The sequence below is a fragment of the Tasmannia lanceolata genome, unplaced genomic scaffold, assembly GCF_043159265.1.
Source record: "Tasmannia lanceolata isolate RefF3 unplaced genomic scaffold, GAP_Taslan_0.1 ptg000011l, whole genome shotgun sequence".
Lineage (NCBI taxonomy): Eukaryota > Viridiplantae > Streptophyta > Magnoliopsida > Canellales > Winteraceae > Tasmannia > Tasmannia lanceolata.
The window spans coordinates 18,963,604-18,977,058 of NW_027518688.1; the positions used below are offsets into that span (position 1 = coordinate 18,963,604).

The 13,455-nt window shown below is 41.4% G+C and overlaps 1 protein-coding gene and 1 pseudogene across 1 annotated transcript; one reads left to right on the plus strand and one right to left on the minus strand.

Moving 5' to 3' along the window:
- Positions 1-655: 655 nt before the first annotated feature.
- LOC143885969 (uncharacterized) lies at positions 656-3,922 on the minus strand. The gene is made up of 2 exons (XM_077389995.1): positions 2,780-3,922; positions 656-2,671 (listed from the first exon to the last, which is right to left on the minus strand). Exons 1-2 carry the CDS (start codon positions 3,920-3,922, stop codon positions 656-658), a joined length of 3,159 nt encoding a protein of 1,052 aa, XP_077246110.1.
- A 70-nt stretch (positions 3,923-3,992) lies between these two features.
- LOC143885970 (uncharacterized) overlaps positions 3,993-13,455 on the plus strand; it is a 31,636-nt pseudogene continuing 22,173 nt past the window's right edge.

Below are 13,455 nucleotides of genomic sequence, written 5' to 3' on the forward strand. Positions count from 1 at the left end.
CATAAGTGTGCCACCTCCTTCTTGAAGTGAGATCCGTTATCTGAGATCAGCTCATGCGGTACTCCATATCTGCATATGATATTTGCTCTGATAAACCTTGCAACCGAAACAGAGGATAATGAGGCATAGGAAGCCACTTCTACCCACTTGGTGAAGTAGTCAATGGCGACCAGAATGTACTCATGCCCGCTCGATGACTTCGGTGATATCTTCCTAATAATGTCTATTCCCCATACTGAGAAAGGCTAGGGCGATGTAAGAGAATGCAACTGAGATGGCGGCACGTGAATGAGATTAGCATAAACTTGGCATTTGTGACACTTCTTTACAAAAGCATGACAATCTGCTTCCATCGTCGGCCAGTAATACCCAAGTCTTGTGATCTTTCTTGATAGCATTTTTCCATTCATGTGTGGTCCACAGACACCTTCATGAATTTGTTCTATGATTTCAGCGGCTCGATCTTCATCTATACACAAGAGCTGGATCCCGTCGAACGATCTCCTATATAATTCTCCACCACATATGATAAAATTAGAGGCCAACCTTTGAAGTGTTCTCCTCTCTTTTCCCGTGGCTTCGGCTGGATGCCCCTTGCCCGAAATGAGATCTCTTATATCTGTGTACCATGGCTTGTCGTCTGGACACCTTGCTGCTATTTCAATTGCAATCGTACTGCCAAAGGCTGAACCTCCATTGTCGTAGATAGTTCCAACATCGAAGCTAAAGTAGCAAGGGCGTCAGCGAAATGATTCTTCACTCGAGACAGGTGAGTAAATGAGATGTTTCGGAATTTGCTGACCAGAGACCCCAAGTACTCGTGATACGGGATCAGCTTATCTTCTTTTGTTCTCCAACATCCTTTGGTTTGACAAATAATCAGGATCGAGTCTCCGAATACATCGATGTCTTGGATGTTTAAAACCAGAGCTGCTTCGAGACCAGCAATGCATGCCTCGTACTCCTCCATGTTGTTTGTACACTCAAATTGTAGCTTGATTGATATAGGGGTATACTCCTTTCTCGGCGATACCAGTACTGCCCCTATACCACGACCTTGCTTGTTCACAGCTCCATCGAAGTACATAGACCAGATCGTCCCTAGGGCTTCGTCTTCTACGGTCATTATCTCTTCATCGGGAAACTCTGTTTTCAAATACTCAACCTCTTCTACGGGTACTTCAGACAGCTGCTCCGCTACTGCCCGCCCCTTGATTGATTTCTGAGTGACGTAAGTGATGTCAAACTCAGACAATAATAACAGCCACCTTGCAGTTCTTCCAGTGAGAGCTGGTTTTTCAAACAAATACTTCAAGGGATCCATCCGTGAAAAGAGCAAGACCCTATTTGATAACAGATAATGCCTCAGCCTTTGAGTAGCCCAAACCAGCGCCAGACAAGTTTTCTCGAGCAGGGTATACTTCTGTTCATACTCAAGCATCTTCTTACTGAGATAATATATGGCCTTTTCTCGCTTCGACTCTGGATCTTGCTGAGCCAACATGCATCCCATCGCTGTATCAGTCACAGACAGGTACAACAACAATGGCTGGTCTGGCGTAATTGGTGACAACACTGGAGGCGAGGTCAGACACAACTTGATCTTTTCAAAAGCTTGTTGACACTCTTCATCCCATTTCTTTGATGCATTCTTCTTCAAAAGCTTGAAGATCGGCTCACAAATAGTAGTCAACTGTGCTATGAATCGTCTCAAGTATTGCACCTTGCCAAGAAATCCTCTGATTTGCTTCTCCGTTTTTGGTGGAGTCATTTCTTGAATAGCTTTTATCTTCTGAGGATCGACTTCGATTCCTCTCTGACTCACCAAGAAACCCAATAACTTCCCGGATGTAACACCAAACACGCACATGTTTGGGTTAAGACGAAGCTGATACTTTTGGATACGCTGAAAGAACTTCCTCAATGACCCAACATGCTCTTCTCTGGTCTTAGCCTTGACTATCATGTCATCCACATAAACCTCTACTTCTTTGTGCATCATATCATGCAACAAGGTAGTAGCAGCTCTCTGATAAGTCGCTCCTGCGTTCTTAAGTCCAAACGGCATCACCTTGTAACAATATGTTCCCCATTCGGTTATGAAAGCTGTTTTGATCATATCCTCGGGCGCCATCTTGATCTGATTGTATCCTGAAAACCCATCCATGAAGGAAAGCAATGCATGACCAGCCGTATTGTCCACCAGGATATCTATGTGTGGCAGAGGGAAGTCATCCTTCGGACTTGCCTTATTCAGGTCTCTGAAGTCTACACACATACGAACTTTTCCATCCTTTTTAGGCACCGGTACTATGTTTGCAAGCCATTCAGGGTATTCCACCACCTCGAGAAAACCCACTTCTAGTTGCTTAGTAATCTCATCTTTAATTTTCAAGGCCCACTCAGGTTTCATTCTCCGAAGCTTTTGCTTTTTCGGCTTGGCACCCGGGATTAAGGGAAGCCGATATTGGACAATGTCTTCGCTTAATCCCGGCATGTCTTTATAGGACCAACCAAAGACTTCTTTGAATTCCCTAAGTAAGTCAGTTAATTCCTCCCGCTCCTCAGGGGATAATGTTTTGCCAATTCGTATTTCCCGAGTTTCGGTTCCATCGCCAATATTTATGGTCTCGATTTCTTCTTCAAGTGGCTTTGCTCGACGCTCCTCCCCCTGTTTAATCATATACTTGATTTCAGGGGGAGTTTCGTCGGCATCCTCATCCGAGGAGGGTTCTTTATTATTATTATTATTGAATTCATCAGATAAAGAAGCAGACACAGAGACATACTGAGAAGAGATATTCATTTCATCAGAAACTGCAAGTACATCCTCGGACGCGCCTGACTCAGGCTCAACATCGGACTCAATAAGGGAAGAAACAGACTCAGCATCAGTCCCATCAGTGGACTCGAGCTTAACAGTAGCTACATCAGACAACTCAAACTCAACTTCAGACACATCAACAGACTCTGACTCATAACCAGACTCCATAACATTGGAAGACTTATTGACAAGAATGTCATCATACTCCATAACAACCTGAGGAAAGACATAAGAACTCCAGTTGGTGAGGTCTCCTTCAGCTGAGGTGATCATGGCTTGCGGGTTCAGAAGTGGCGCATCTTCTCCGATCATAGCTACAACCGGTGAATCGATCTTAAACAGAGATTCCAGAAGGTACGGTTCCATAAGGTCAGCCCAGTCTGAATCAGATTCCTCTTCATTGATCTGCAAGGAGGAGAATTCATCTGGTAGTTCCATCTCAAAGAAGATCTCAAACCCTGGCAGCTTTTCAAGAGTTATTGGATCGACCCAAGGCTCAGCAAAATCACAAAAGGCGAAATCCTCCCCTTCTTTCCTGTAACATCCATTTCTCAACAAACTGTAAAACCTGCTCAGCTCATCTATCCCCAACCGACGAAGTTCAACCTTTTTGCGCATATACTTCTTCATCTCACTGATCTCTTCATTTGTAGGCTCATAGCCCAAACCAAACAGTCCAATTGCTCTGCCCATGTTCGGCCATTCAGCTACACCCTGATGGTGGCGACCTAACCCGGCTCCTGGAACATAGCCCTGCTTGCGCATCATTCGGACTACTACGGGATTCGAGCTTGTAAGGAAGGTGAGAGGTTCATTCATAGCTTCTTCCACTGATATAGCTGTGACCTCCAGTGCGAAACCGGTAAGGCTGACATCTTCATTCTTTTCTAATGCGGCCGGGATGATGAGCTCCTGAGAAATTTGGCCAACTTCTAGGTCTGGGTCTCCTCTAACTGTTATCACACTGTTACCCTTGATGAATTTCAGCTTTTGATGCAATGACGAAGGTATCACTCCGTATTTATGAAGCCAAGGTCGGCCCAAGAGCAAATTGAATGATGGTTTAATGTCTAACACCTGAAATTCGATTTCAAACATTCCACCTCCAATCTGGATTTCTGTGGCTAAAGTCCCAACAACATCACGCCTCGTACCATCATAAGCCAAGATGCCTTGTTCAGAAGGGGCTTACTGGATTCCGATGAGGATCGTCGGGGAAGATGAAGGTGGTGGTTCGGCCGGCGGCAACAAGGTGGCAGCAAGGTGGTCGGAGGTGGTGATTCGATCTCCACCTCTCTCCCTCTCTTTCTCTCCTTCACTCTTTCTCTCTCTCACTCTCTGTAAAAATGAGGAAAGAAAATCCTCCCCCCTCCTTTCTCACGAGCTCTCTCTCTTTGTTTTATATTCTTTTTTTATTTTTTTATCCAATCCCTACCCTCCATTTGGTATCTTATTCTTCTTGATTTCCCCTAGCCCTTGATCCTTGTCTTTGCCCTAATACCATCTTAGGAACCCTAAAAATCTAGAAGGCTCTAGTCTAATCCAAGCCCTACACTTCACTTTTTTTTTATCCAACAGCCCATGTTTATTGCTTACAAAGGAAGCAACACTCATTTTATTAAAATACCCCTAGGACAAGGTGATTTTACAACCTCCTACCATTAGGCTCTACTTGCCTTTTCTTCCTATCAATGGGCACCCCCACTTGATTGTTTCACCCCCCTCTTCTAAAAAGGGAAAATATATGCCTCCCCTTTCTTCCTCGGACAGCCCTCTTTAGCATATTTTCTAGCTATAGGGGGGGTTAAGCAAAAAAAGGGGAAGAGTGAATTACTTCTTTTTCTTGTATCTTTTCTTAGGGAAATGATATTGACACACTCGTATTTTGATAACGACACCAACTCGCCCGTCTTTTCTTATTTAAACTCATGAAAATGTAATGATCATTTAATCGTGATTTAAACACAAAAAGACAAGGTAAGTTAGTGAAAATATCAAAGCGAGATTGTGTCAGCATCATCTGCACTTGGGAGGTTCGTGCAGAGGGGTGCCAATACCAAGGTTTGTATAGAGGGGTGCTAATACCAGAACTCAGGGTATTTTGCAATTTTTGTAAATTCCGAAAAAAATAAAAGGGAAGGTCGGGGCAATGGAACGGATGATATCAATGGGGTTTATGGATATTGGGGCTTTCAGAGTATTTCGAAAATGGACTGCAAATGTGCACTCTTGGGTCTCTCAGGTTCTTTCGCACTCTATGCTCGGTTTCGAGAATTTCAAAATTGATTCCGGACATGTTGGAATTGGTTTCGGGAACTTGAAGCTTGATTCTGGGGACCTTGAATTCGGTTTCAGGACTCGAAATTCGGGATTTATTCAATTTTTGGGGAAATTTGGGTCAGGTCAAAATGGGGTGTCTACACCTTCTTCCTACCCTCGTCACTCACGGACCCACCTGCATCATCCACTAGCCCACCTATTTGCATTATCACCGGTGTAAGTCACTCTTCCTTTGAAAAACCCAATCACAATTTATTGTTTTTTCCCTTCGTTTTTGCATGTTTTATAATGTTTTCTACATATTACAGGCTACTTGTGGTTTGGGTAAAGCCGCTGCAAAATGTCTTTCTAATGAAGGCTACTATGTTATTCTTGGTAAGGCGTGGTGTGTGTGTGTGTGTGTGTATATATATATATATATATATATATGAGAACATTTCCTACACACTTGTGTAGGTAAGTTACCTACACACTACCTTAAAATACAGTGGGGGCCCACATTGTTTGGGTGATCCAAACAATTCATTTGAATGGTCCTCACATAGATAGGGTGTCCACCAAAAATCAGATCCATAGGATCATCCCAACCCTACAATTTGTGGAGGTAAAATGGACGTGTATAAACCTTCACAAATTAGTCCATTTTTTGCCTCCATAGTTTGAATGGTTGGGATGATCCTATGGATCTGATTTTTTGTGGACACCCTATCTATGTGAGGACCATTCAAATGAATGGTTTGGATCACCCAAACAATGTGGACCCCCACTGTATTTTAAGATAGTGTGTAGGTAACTTACCTACACAAGTGTGTAGGAAATGTTCTCTCAATATATATATAGGGATGTATTTTAAGCTAGTGTGTAGAGAACTCTCCACACATATGTGTAGGAACCGTTTTCTCATATATATATGAGAAAAGTGTCTCTAGTCGGCGGACTAGAGGACCTTCTCTAGTCCGCCGACCCAAAACACAGTGGGCCCACATTGTTTGGATGATCCAAAGCATTCATTTGATAGGCCTGACATAGATAGGGTGTGCCCAAAAAATCAGTTCCATAGGATCATAATTATTTACTGTGTATAATTGATTGATTATATGGTTTATTAATTTATTTTATTACAATCCTTCGGGACAAGATTCAAATTATTGTTCTTTCAAATAAAAGTTTAACTTACACTGAAAATTAGAATGTGGATTTTACTATGACTCCCTAACTACCCATTTCACAAAAGATTAAGAAAACCTGGGAAGAACCAATTCGGACATGTGATTGGCAATATACCTGTTTTGCATTTCTGATTACTGAGGGTTCAATACATTTTTAGCTTGATTGTTGCTGAAACTTGGTATATGTGCTCTGGCAGTCTTGCTGGTGTTTTCTTTGTTATCAGTAGTAGTAATGTGTGATGAGAAAACAAGGAAAATTACAATCTTAATATCAAAAGGAGAAACAGGAGAGAAGAAAGAGGTAAGAACGGGTAAAGATCAACAACAAATGAATCCCATCTCCACTTGGGCTATGTTTCTTGCCAATGACATCACTCAACTTACTTTCTGGCTAGCAAGTAAGCATCTGCATTGGCCTCATGAATGTTTCAAGGAATGGAGATTAAAAGGGCATAGAGGCCTTTGGTTTCTTGGAGCTTATCTACCACCCTACATGATATATTATCATCATCATCGATCTTTTCTTTTCTTTTTTTGAATGGTGAAGCATTTTATTAGAAGAAAAAGAAAGGGAAATTACCCCAGCGTTCGAGATGGTTGGTGCAATGCGGAAGGAGAAAAAATGTCACGCCCTGACACCACTATGTAAATATTGTCCGATTCTTGGGTCTTCTACCCTCCCTGGTTTTATTTTCCAGGAGCACTAACCGCCATGCCCAACCCACCCTGTAGGGCCCGCCCCTTGGAGATTGCTAAAAATGCGTCTACAAGGAGCAAGAGAGTTCACATATATAGCCCAGGTACGTTCTCTCCCTTTCCGATGTGGGATCTTACAAAAAACATAAAGGAAAAAACATTAAAGAGGGAGATCTCAAGGAGGAAGAAAATCAAACAATTCAATGCCTTCTCTTGTGACTATGGCCTTGGCTAACCTTTCGGCCTCACCATTGGCCGATCTCCTTACATCCCTATAGGAGATAGATGCACCTTCCACTCGCTCACGAATCTCATCAAACTAGTGTGCAAACCTCCAAGGATAGGGTTGACTCCCCTCCAAGCATCTAATAACATTCAGTGAGTCTCCTACTGTTAGTTTGTCTATGATTGAACTCTATATCCTCATGACCCAGAGAACCGCCCTCACCTCAGCCTCATTGGAATATGTGGTTTCAGTAGGGCCCGAGAAGGCCCACCTCATCTCAATATTCCTTGTACTCCTACTGGCCTCGGGCTACCAAGGCTGGATCCATCGAAGTTGAACTTTACCTTCCCAGGATCTAGTGGTTACCATTCTGGCAATGGATTCGGCGTCGTATCACTACTGAAGCAAAACTCTTTCCACCCCCACCACAAATCATAGGTAAATACAAACCTAAAGCTTGTGAGGGGTTTTTTACCCAAGCTATTGTTAATGCGATCCCCTTTATATAGACAGAGTGCGAAGTCAACTAGGCCCTTAAATACCCGTGCGTTTCTTTCTTTCCAAAGTACCCATATAGTGGTTAACAATACCACTTTCCACAATCCTTCCTTTTGACCGATACAAAACAAATAGCCATTCATCCAAAAGGTCAATTAGTCTAGTTAGGAAGACCCACATCATGTCAAACCTTCACAAAATCTTACTCCATACTGCTCTGGCTATCCTATAATGGAGAAACATGTGGTCAATTGTTTTGCCTGATTCCATGCCATGCAGAGAGCACAATGGTCCAGCCATCCAGGCTTATAAACAGGAATCTTCCCTCATGGGTGTCGCTGCCGCCCCGGAACCGCGATTCAGCGCTCCTTAGGAAGGAGCTTGCAAGGAACATGACCCTGATGAGACGGAAACTGCTCCCATGATGCTTCCAATTTGCTCCTATTACTCCATCAATCCCACCATCAGCAACTTCCTTGCGTCAAACTCCAACTCTTCAAAGTACTTCATTGGAGCAAGCACAAATGCATCTTCAGAAAGCATGAGGAAAGAGGGCACAAAAATGAAGATGGTTAGAACTTAGAAATTACTGCTTTTTGACGTACTTAAATTTTGAAAGTTATATATGATGGTTAAAAATTACTATTTTTTTATGTACTCGAATTTTGAAAGATAAATAAAGAAAATGACATACACGCTCCCATGGTGCTGCCTAACTTAGACTCTTCTAGACCCTGCGCCTCCCCGTCTCACTCCCGCCTTTGCCCCCGCACCCACTTCATGCTTCTAAGGGTCTAGGGGGCTCAGGTCTAGTTGGTGATAGAAAAAATTTACACTGAATGTCCTAGAAGAGTACACTGAATGTACAAACGCTTTTTATCCTCTAGAGTCCTCTTGATGTAGCTGTTTGCAGTATCTAGAGCAGTCTTCCTCCCCAATCTAACTCCCTATCAAAAAAGTTTCTCTTGGAATATACCTTCCACGAAATCCTCCCTTCCACCCACTCGAAACACTTCTTCACAAACACCTCCTTGTTAACTACCATTGAGTACAAATTTTGGAAAATTCCTTTAGAGGGGCTTCCGCAAGCCACTTGTCGTACCAAAATCTAATTCTTTCACCTGAGTACACTTTGTGTCTGATTCCTTCATTGAAATCACGTTTTTGTTAAAAATATCACTCCAAAGTGTTACTCCACTATGTCTAAACTTGTCCTCAGATGCCCATTGTCCTGATGTGCTCCCATATTTGCATTCTATAACCCTAGTCTACAATTGGAGTCTTTCGTCCCCATATCTCCATAGCCACTTTCCAAGAAGCACCCTGTTGACCCTTTTCAGCCTTCTAATGCCCACACCACCAACCCATATAGGTTTGCTGGCCTCCTCCCAACTAACAAGGTGTAGTTTCTACTTCTCATTTGATCTGCCCCATGGGAATCTCCTTTGGATCTGCTATATTCTATTGATAATACTCATCGGGTATTGAAACACTGATCATCACTGATCTAATTGATCATGTTTAAAGAGTCATCTTGGTCTTGAAGCACGTCATCAAATGAATCTAGAAAAATCCAGATCCCCTTGAGTGAAGCTCAAACTTTAGCTTCATTTGCAACCCATTTTGCTAGCATGGCCAAAAAAAGCCCCTTGAGATAAACTTTCATAGATCTTTTATAAGCTCATTTACATACGCTTTTGGTTTGTGGGCTAGATATTGGCCAAGCTAATATAGCAACTATTGCCTTAAAAGGAAGTCAGGAACTCATCATGGCAGCAAAGATACCATCTGTTATCTTCACCCCTTTCGCGATCTTGTCCATTACGCAGTTTCTTTCATTGGCGTTGCAAATTAAATGACCAGAAGACTTCAGATGCCAAATATATGTTCCACTTACTTAGGATACTGTTTGCACCCTAAATGCATGTCTCCTATCTTCATGACTGCATGACAATGAAAAAGTGCAAGGTCATGCTATCTTGGACTTGAGGATGTATCTATCTTAGCCAAGTCTTGTCACATGATGTAGACGCATCTTGAGATACAATTGAACCACTCATGCAACCAAATTTTGCTGCAGCAGTATCAGTTTGTTGCACATACAACATTGACCACAATTTGTTGAAGGGGAAATGTCTCAACAAAATATTTGTTGCAGAGCGGAAAGAAATGCAAGTGGCAATTGTGGCCTTAGTTTTCAACCCCGTTCCAGCGTTATGGCCATTTCGGTGTTCTAGTATTATGGCAATTGTAGCCTTTTTTTTCAACCCCTTTCCTTTCTTGGGTGCATAGCTCGTGCCTTGTTGCTAGTTTATTAAATGATTTTTTTTTTTTGAAATGGCAATCATTATATATAGCAAATTTAGGAGGCCGAGATGGACCACCCATATCTACAATAGGAAGCAAGAAAGAAACAGGAACGAAGAAAAAACAAAATACAGAGAAAACCCCTTTTCAGGGAGGAAGGTGGTCGAACCACAGAATAGAACCACCGGAGACACCACGCTTAGCTAGCGCATCCGCCTTATCATTTGCCGATCTTCTAACATGTTGAAAGCCGATAGCGGACCCCGCAGTTAAGTCCTCAATCTCATCAAAAATGGAAAGAAATCTCCACGGAGGAGTCACCCCACCTTTCAGCCAACGAATCACATTTAACGAATCTCCCTCAAAAATGGTCTGATCCATCAACCTTCTATCAATATTCAAAATGCCAAAATGTGCCGCCCTCACTTCCGCATCTGAGGAATCAGACACACCAATAGAGCCGTAGTATGCCCACATAACATCCCCCTTATCATTGTGACAAACCCCTCCCACTCCTGCCGGACCCGGATTGACGGAACTCGCACCATCGAAATTAACCTTATACACGTTTTGAGCATGGGGCTTCCACCTATGCAAAATAAGATATTTGCGCTCAACACTAAAGCACACCTCCCGCCAACCTTCCCAAAGATCAAAAGCCGATACAAACCGAAAGGATGGGAGGCATCTCACCCAAGATATAACCAAGGTGATGATCTTCAAGTAAATCCAATGAGGATTCATGGCTTTCCCCTCAAAGACTCTAGAGTTCCTCTCCTTCCATATAGACCACCACGTAGCAAGTAAACAAAAATTCCACAAGGTTTTTCTTTTTTACTTCCAAGGAACCCCTCCCCATTGGTGCAATAGCGACGGAATAGATTTTGGAAAAACCCAACAAATCCCAAATCTCATGAAGATGAATTGCCATATGAGCCTAGTGAACGAACAATGCATAAACAAGTGATCCACAGATTCTCCATCATGCAGACATAGTGGGCAATGATCAATAAGCCACATACCACGGTTTCTCAGAAAATTAATAGTTTGTATTCTATCACGACAAACCGCCCAACCAAAGATACAAACTCTAGGTGGGCAATGAAATTTCCATACCTTTGCCGAACATGAAGGGTTAGAAATGGGCATAATACTTTTATAGAAAGATTTAACCCAGAAAGTCCCAGAAGGTTCCTCAATCCAAAGCCTTTTATCCTCCCCATTCCTTTTAATGTAACAACCCTCAAGAAGGGACACCCTCATTCCACTCAAAGCAATCGCTAACAAAGGCCTCCCTATTTGAAGCCATATTGAATAATCTCGGAAATCGACACTTAAGGACACATCCCCACACCACACATCCTGCCAGAAAGATATTCTATCACCCCTATACACTCTAAATCTAACCTTTAACTTGAAAAGAGAAGATATTTTTAGAATGTCTGTCCAAACCGACAACCCTTTTTTTGCAAACAAGTCCAAGGATTCCCATCTCCCCATATCACATCCATACTTACTTCTAATGACCTTGACCCACCAACGATCATGCTCATCCCCAAATCTCCATAACCATTTACCCAAGAGCGCATGATTAAAATCTCTAATTCTTCTGATACCCAAACCACCCAACTTGATGGGAACACAAACCTCCTCCCATTTGACCAAAGCAATTCCTCTCTTATCCTCATTCCCACCCCACAAAATGATACAATGTGGAATTTTTCTTGTTTGATGTGAAGCTTATGTTTTCTACAATTGCTGTGGCTCTGTAACTGAAGTTCATTTCTCGTGTCTTTGATTGACAGCTGGACGATCTTTTCATTTGCTATCTATGGTACTGCTCAGATCCGGAGTCGAATGCATTTTTTTTTCATCCTGCTGCTGCTTTTGCTTTTTATTTCCTGATTTTTGCCTCCTTCTGAACAGGCTATTCAAGAAATAAAAGAACAGCATGAAGAGGCTCATTTGAAAGGATTTCAGGTTGACATAGCGTCCTTCCAGTCAATGCTGGAGTTCAAGAGTTCTGTTGAAGAATGGCTTCTGGATTCAAATCTTCATCCTTCCATCCAACTCCTAATAAATAATGCCGGGATATCAGCAACATCATCTAGACTCACCCCTGATGGATATGATCAGTAATTATCTAGTTTCGTATAAGAAATATATTCACGTTTCATAGGTACTTTGGCTAAATTTTGCTGGTATTATTTATTTCTATTGCCTTCCATTTCTACTGCATGTATTCTTGAAATATCTAAAAATGCAAGAAATATTAAATAACTACAGAAATTACAGAGCCCCTATGTTTTTTTTCATGGATCTAAGTTATTTAATACCAGAAAGTTGGAATTATTCGTTTCATGAACTGGTACTATTGAAGATTGGAGAAATAATATCAGAGTGCTGAGGGCTTCAAGCTGCTTTCTAATACAAACCCAGATGCTTGATTCTGCAAATCAGGTGTCTTAGTCTTAGGAGGCATGAAAATGTTACTGTATTTTCTAAACCAATGCTTATGTGCATTTGCCTCATTAAAAAGCTGTTGGGCTACCTTCATTGGTTTGTACAGGATTCATTGGCGTCATTTTAGGTTAGGACGCATTGTGCATATGGTGTGGATTGTAGTACAAATAAGAGGCATATTTGCCCATTAGGATTTCTAGGGATTTATTTCCATGTTATTTAGTTTTTAGGATTTTTATTTCCATGGTTTTTAGTTTTAGGCCTTTTGTCTTTTATTTTCCATGTTATTTAGAGTTAACACATTTTTTTATTTTCTATGGAATTCTATTTCAATTGTCTATATATAGGGCTCATCTATTAGGGATTATTAGTTTTAATTATTAATTAAAGTGAATACAGATTCTCCCCTCTACACATCCTCCTCCCGCCCTATTTTCTCCTCTATTCTTTCATTTTCTCTTCTTCTCCTATTCTTTTTCATCTCCTATTTTTGTTCTTAAATTCTATTATAATTCAACTTGAATGAAATCACACCATGTGAGGCACCTTCCCTTAAGATATGTTTACCGAATCCTAGTGACTCTCCAAGTTCATCTTGTGGTTCTACTCTGCGAGAATTAGAATCCTTGTAGATATATATGATTCGTGTGAATTTGCCTGTTTTGCCATGAAGCTTACTTTTTTGGTTGATGCAATGATAAAGAAAGAATGATGTGATGAAACGAATGATTAGAGATAAATAAAATTAGGTTCATTTTAGGTTAGGACGCATTGTGCATATGATGGGGATTGTAGGACGAATAAGAGGCATATTGGCCCATTACAATTTCTAGGGATTTATTTCTATGTTATTTAGTTTTTAGGATTTTTATTTCCATGGTTTTTAGTTTTAGGTCTTTTGCCTTTTATTTTCCATGTTATTTAGAGTTCACACATTTATTTATTTTCTATGGAATTCTATTTCAATTGTTAATACACAAGGCTCATCTATT

Bases quoted from the DNA above. Each gene is read 5' to 3' on its own strand.
- LOC143885969 (XM_077389995.1), bottom strand. From the start codon at position 3,922: ATGTTTGAAATCGAATTTCAGGTGTTAGACATTAAACCATCATTCAAT. The intron at 2,672-2,779 runs GTGTCTGCTTCT...ATGATTAAACAG, and splicing joins TCTCTTCTCAGTATGTCTCT to GGGGAGGAGCGTCGAGCAAA.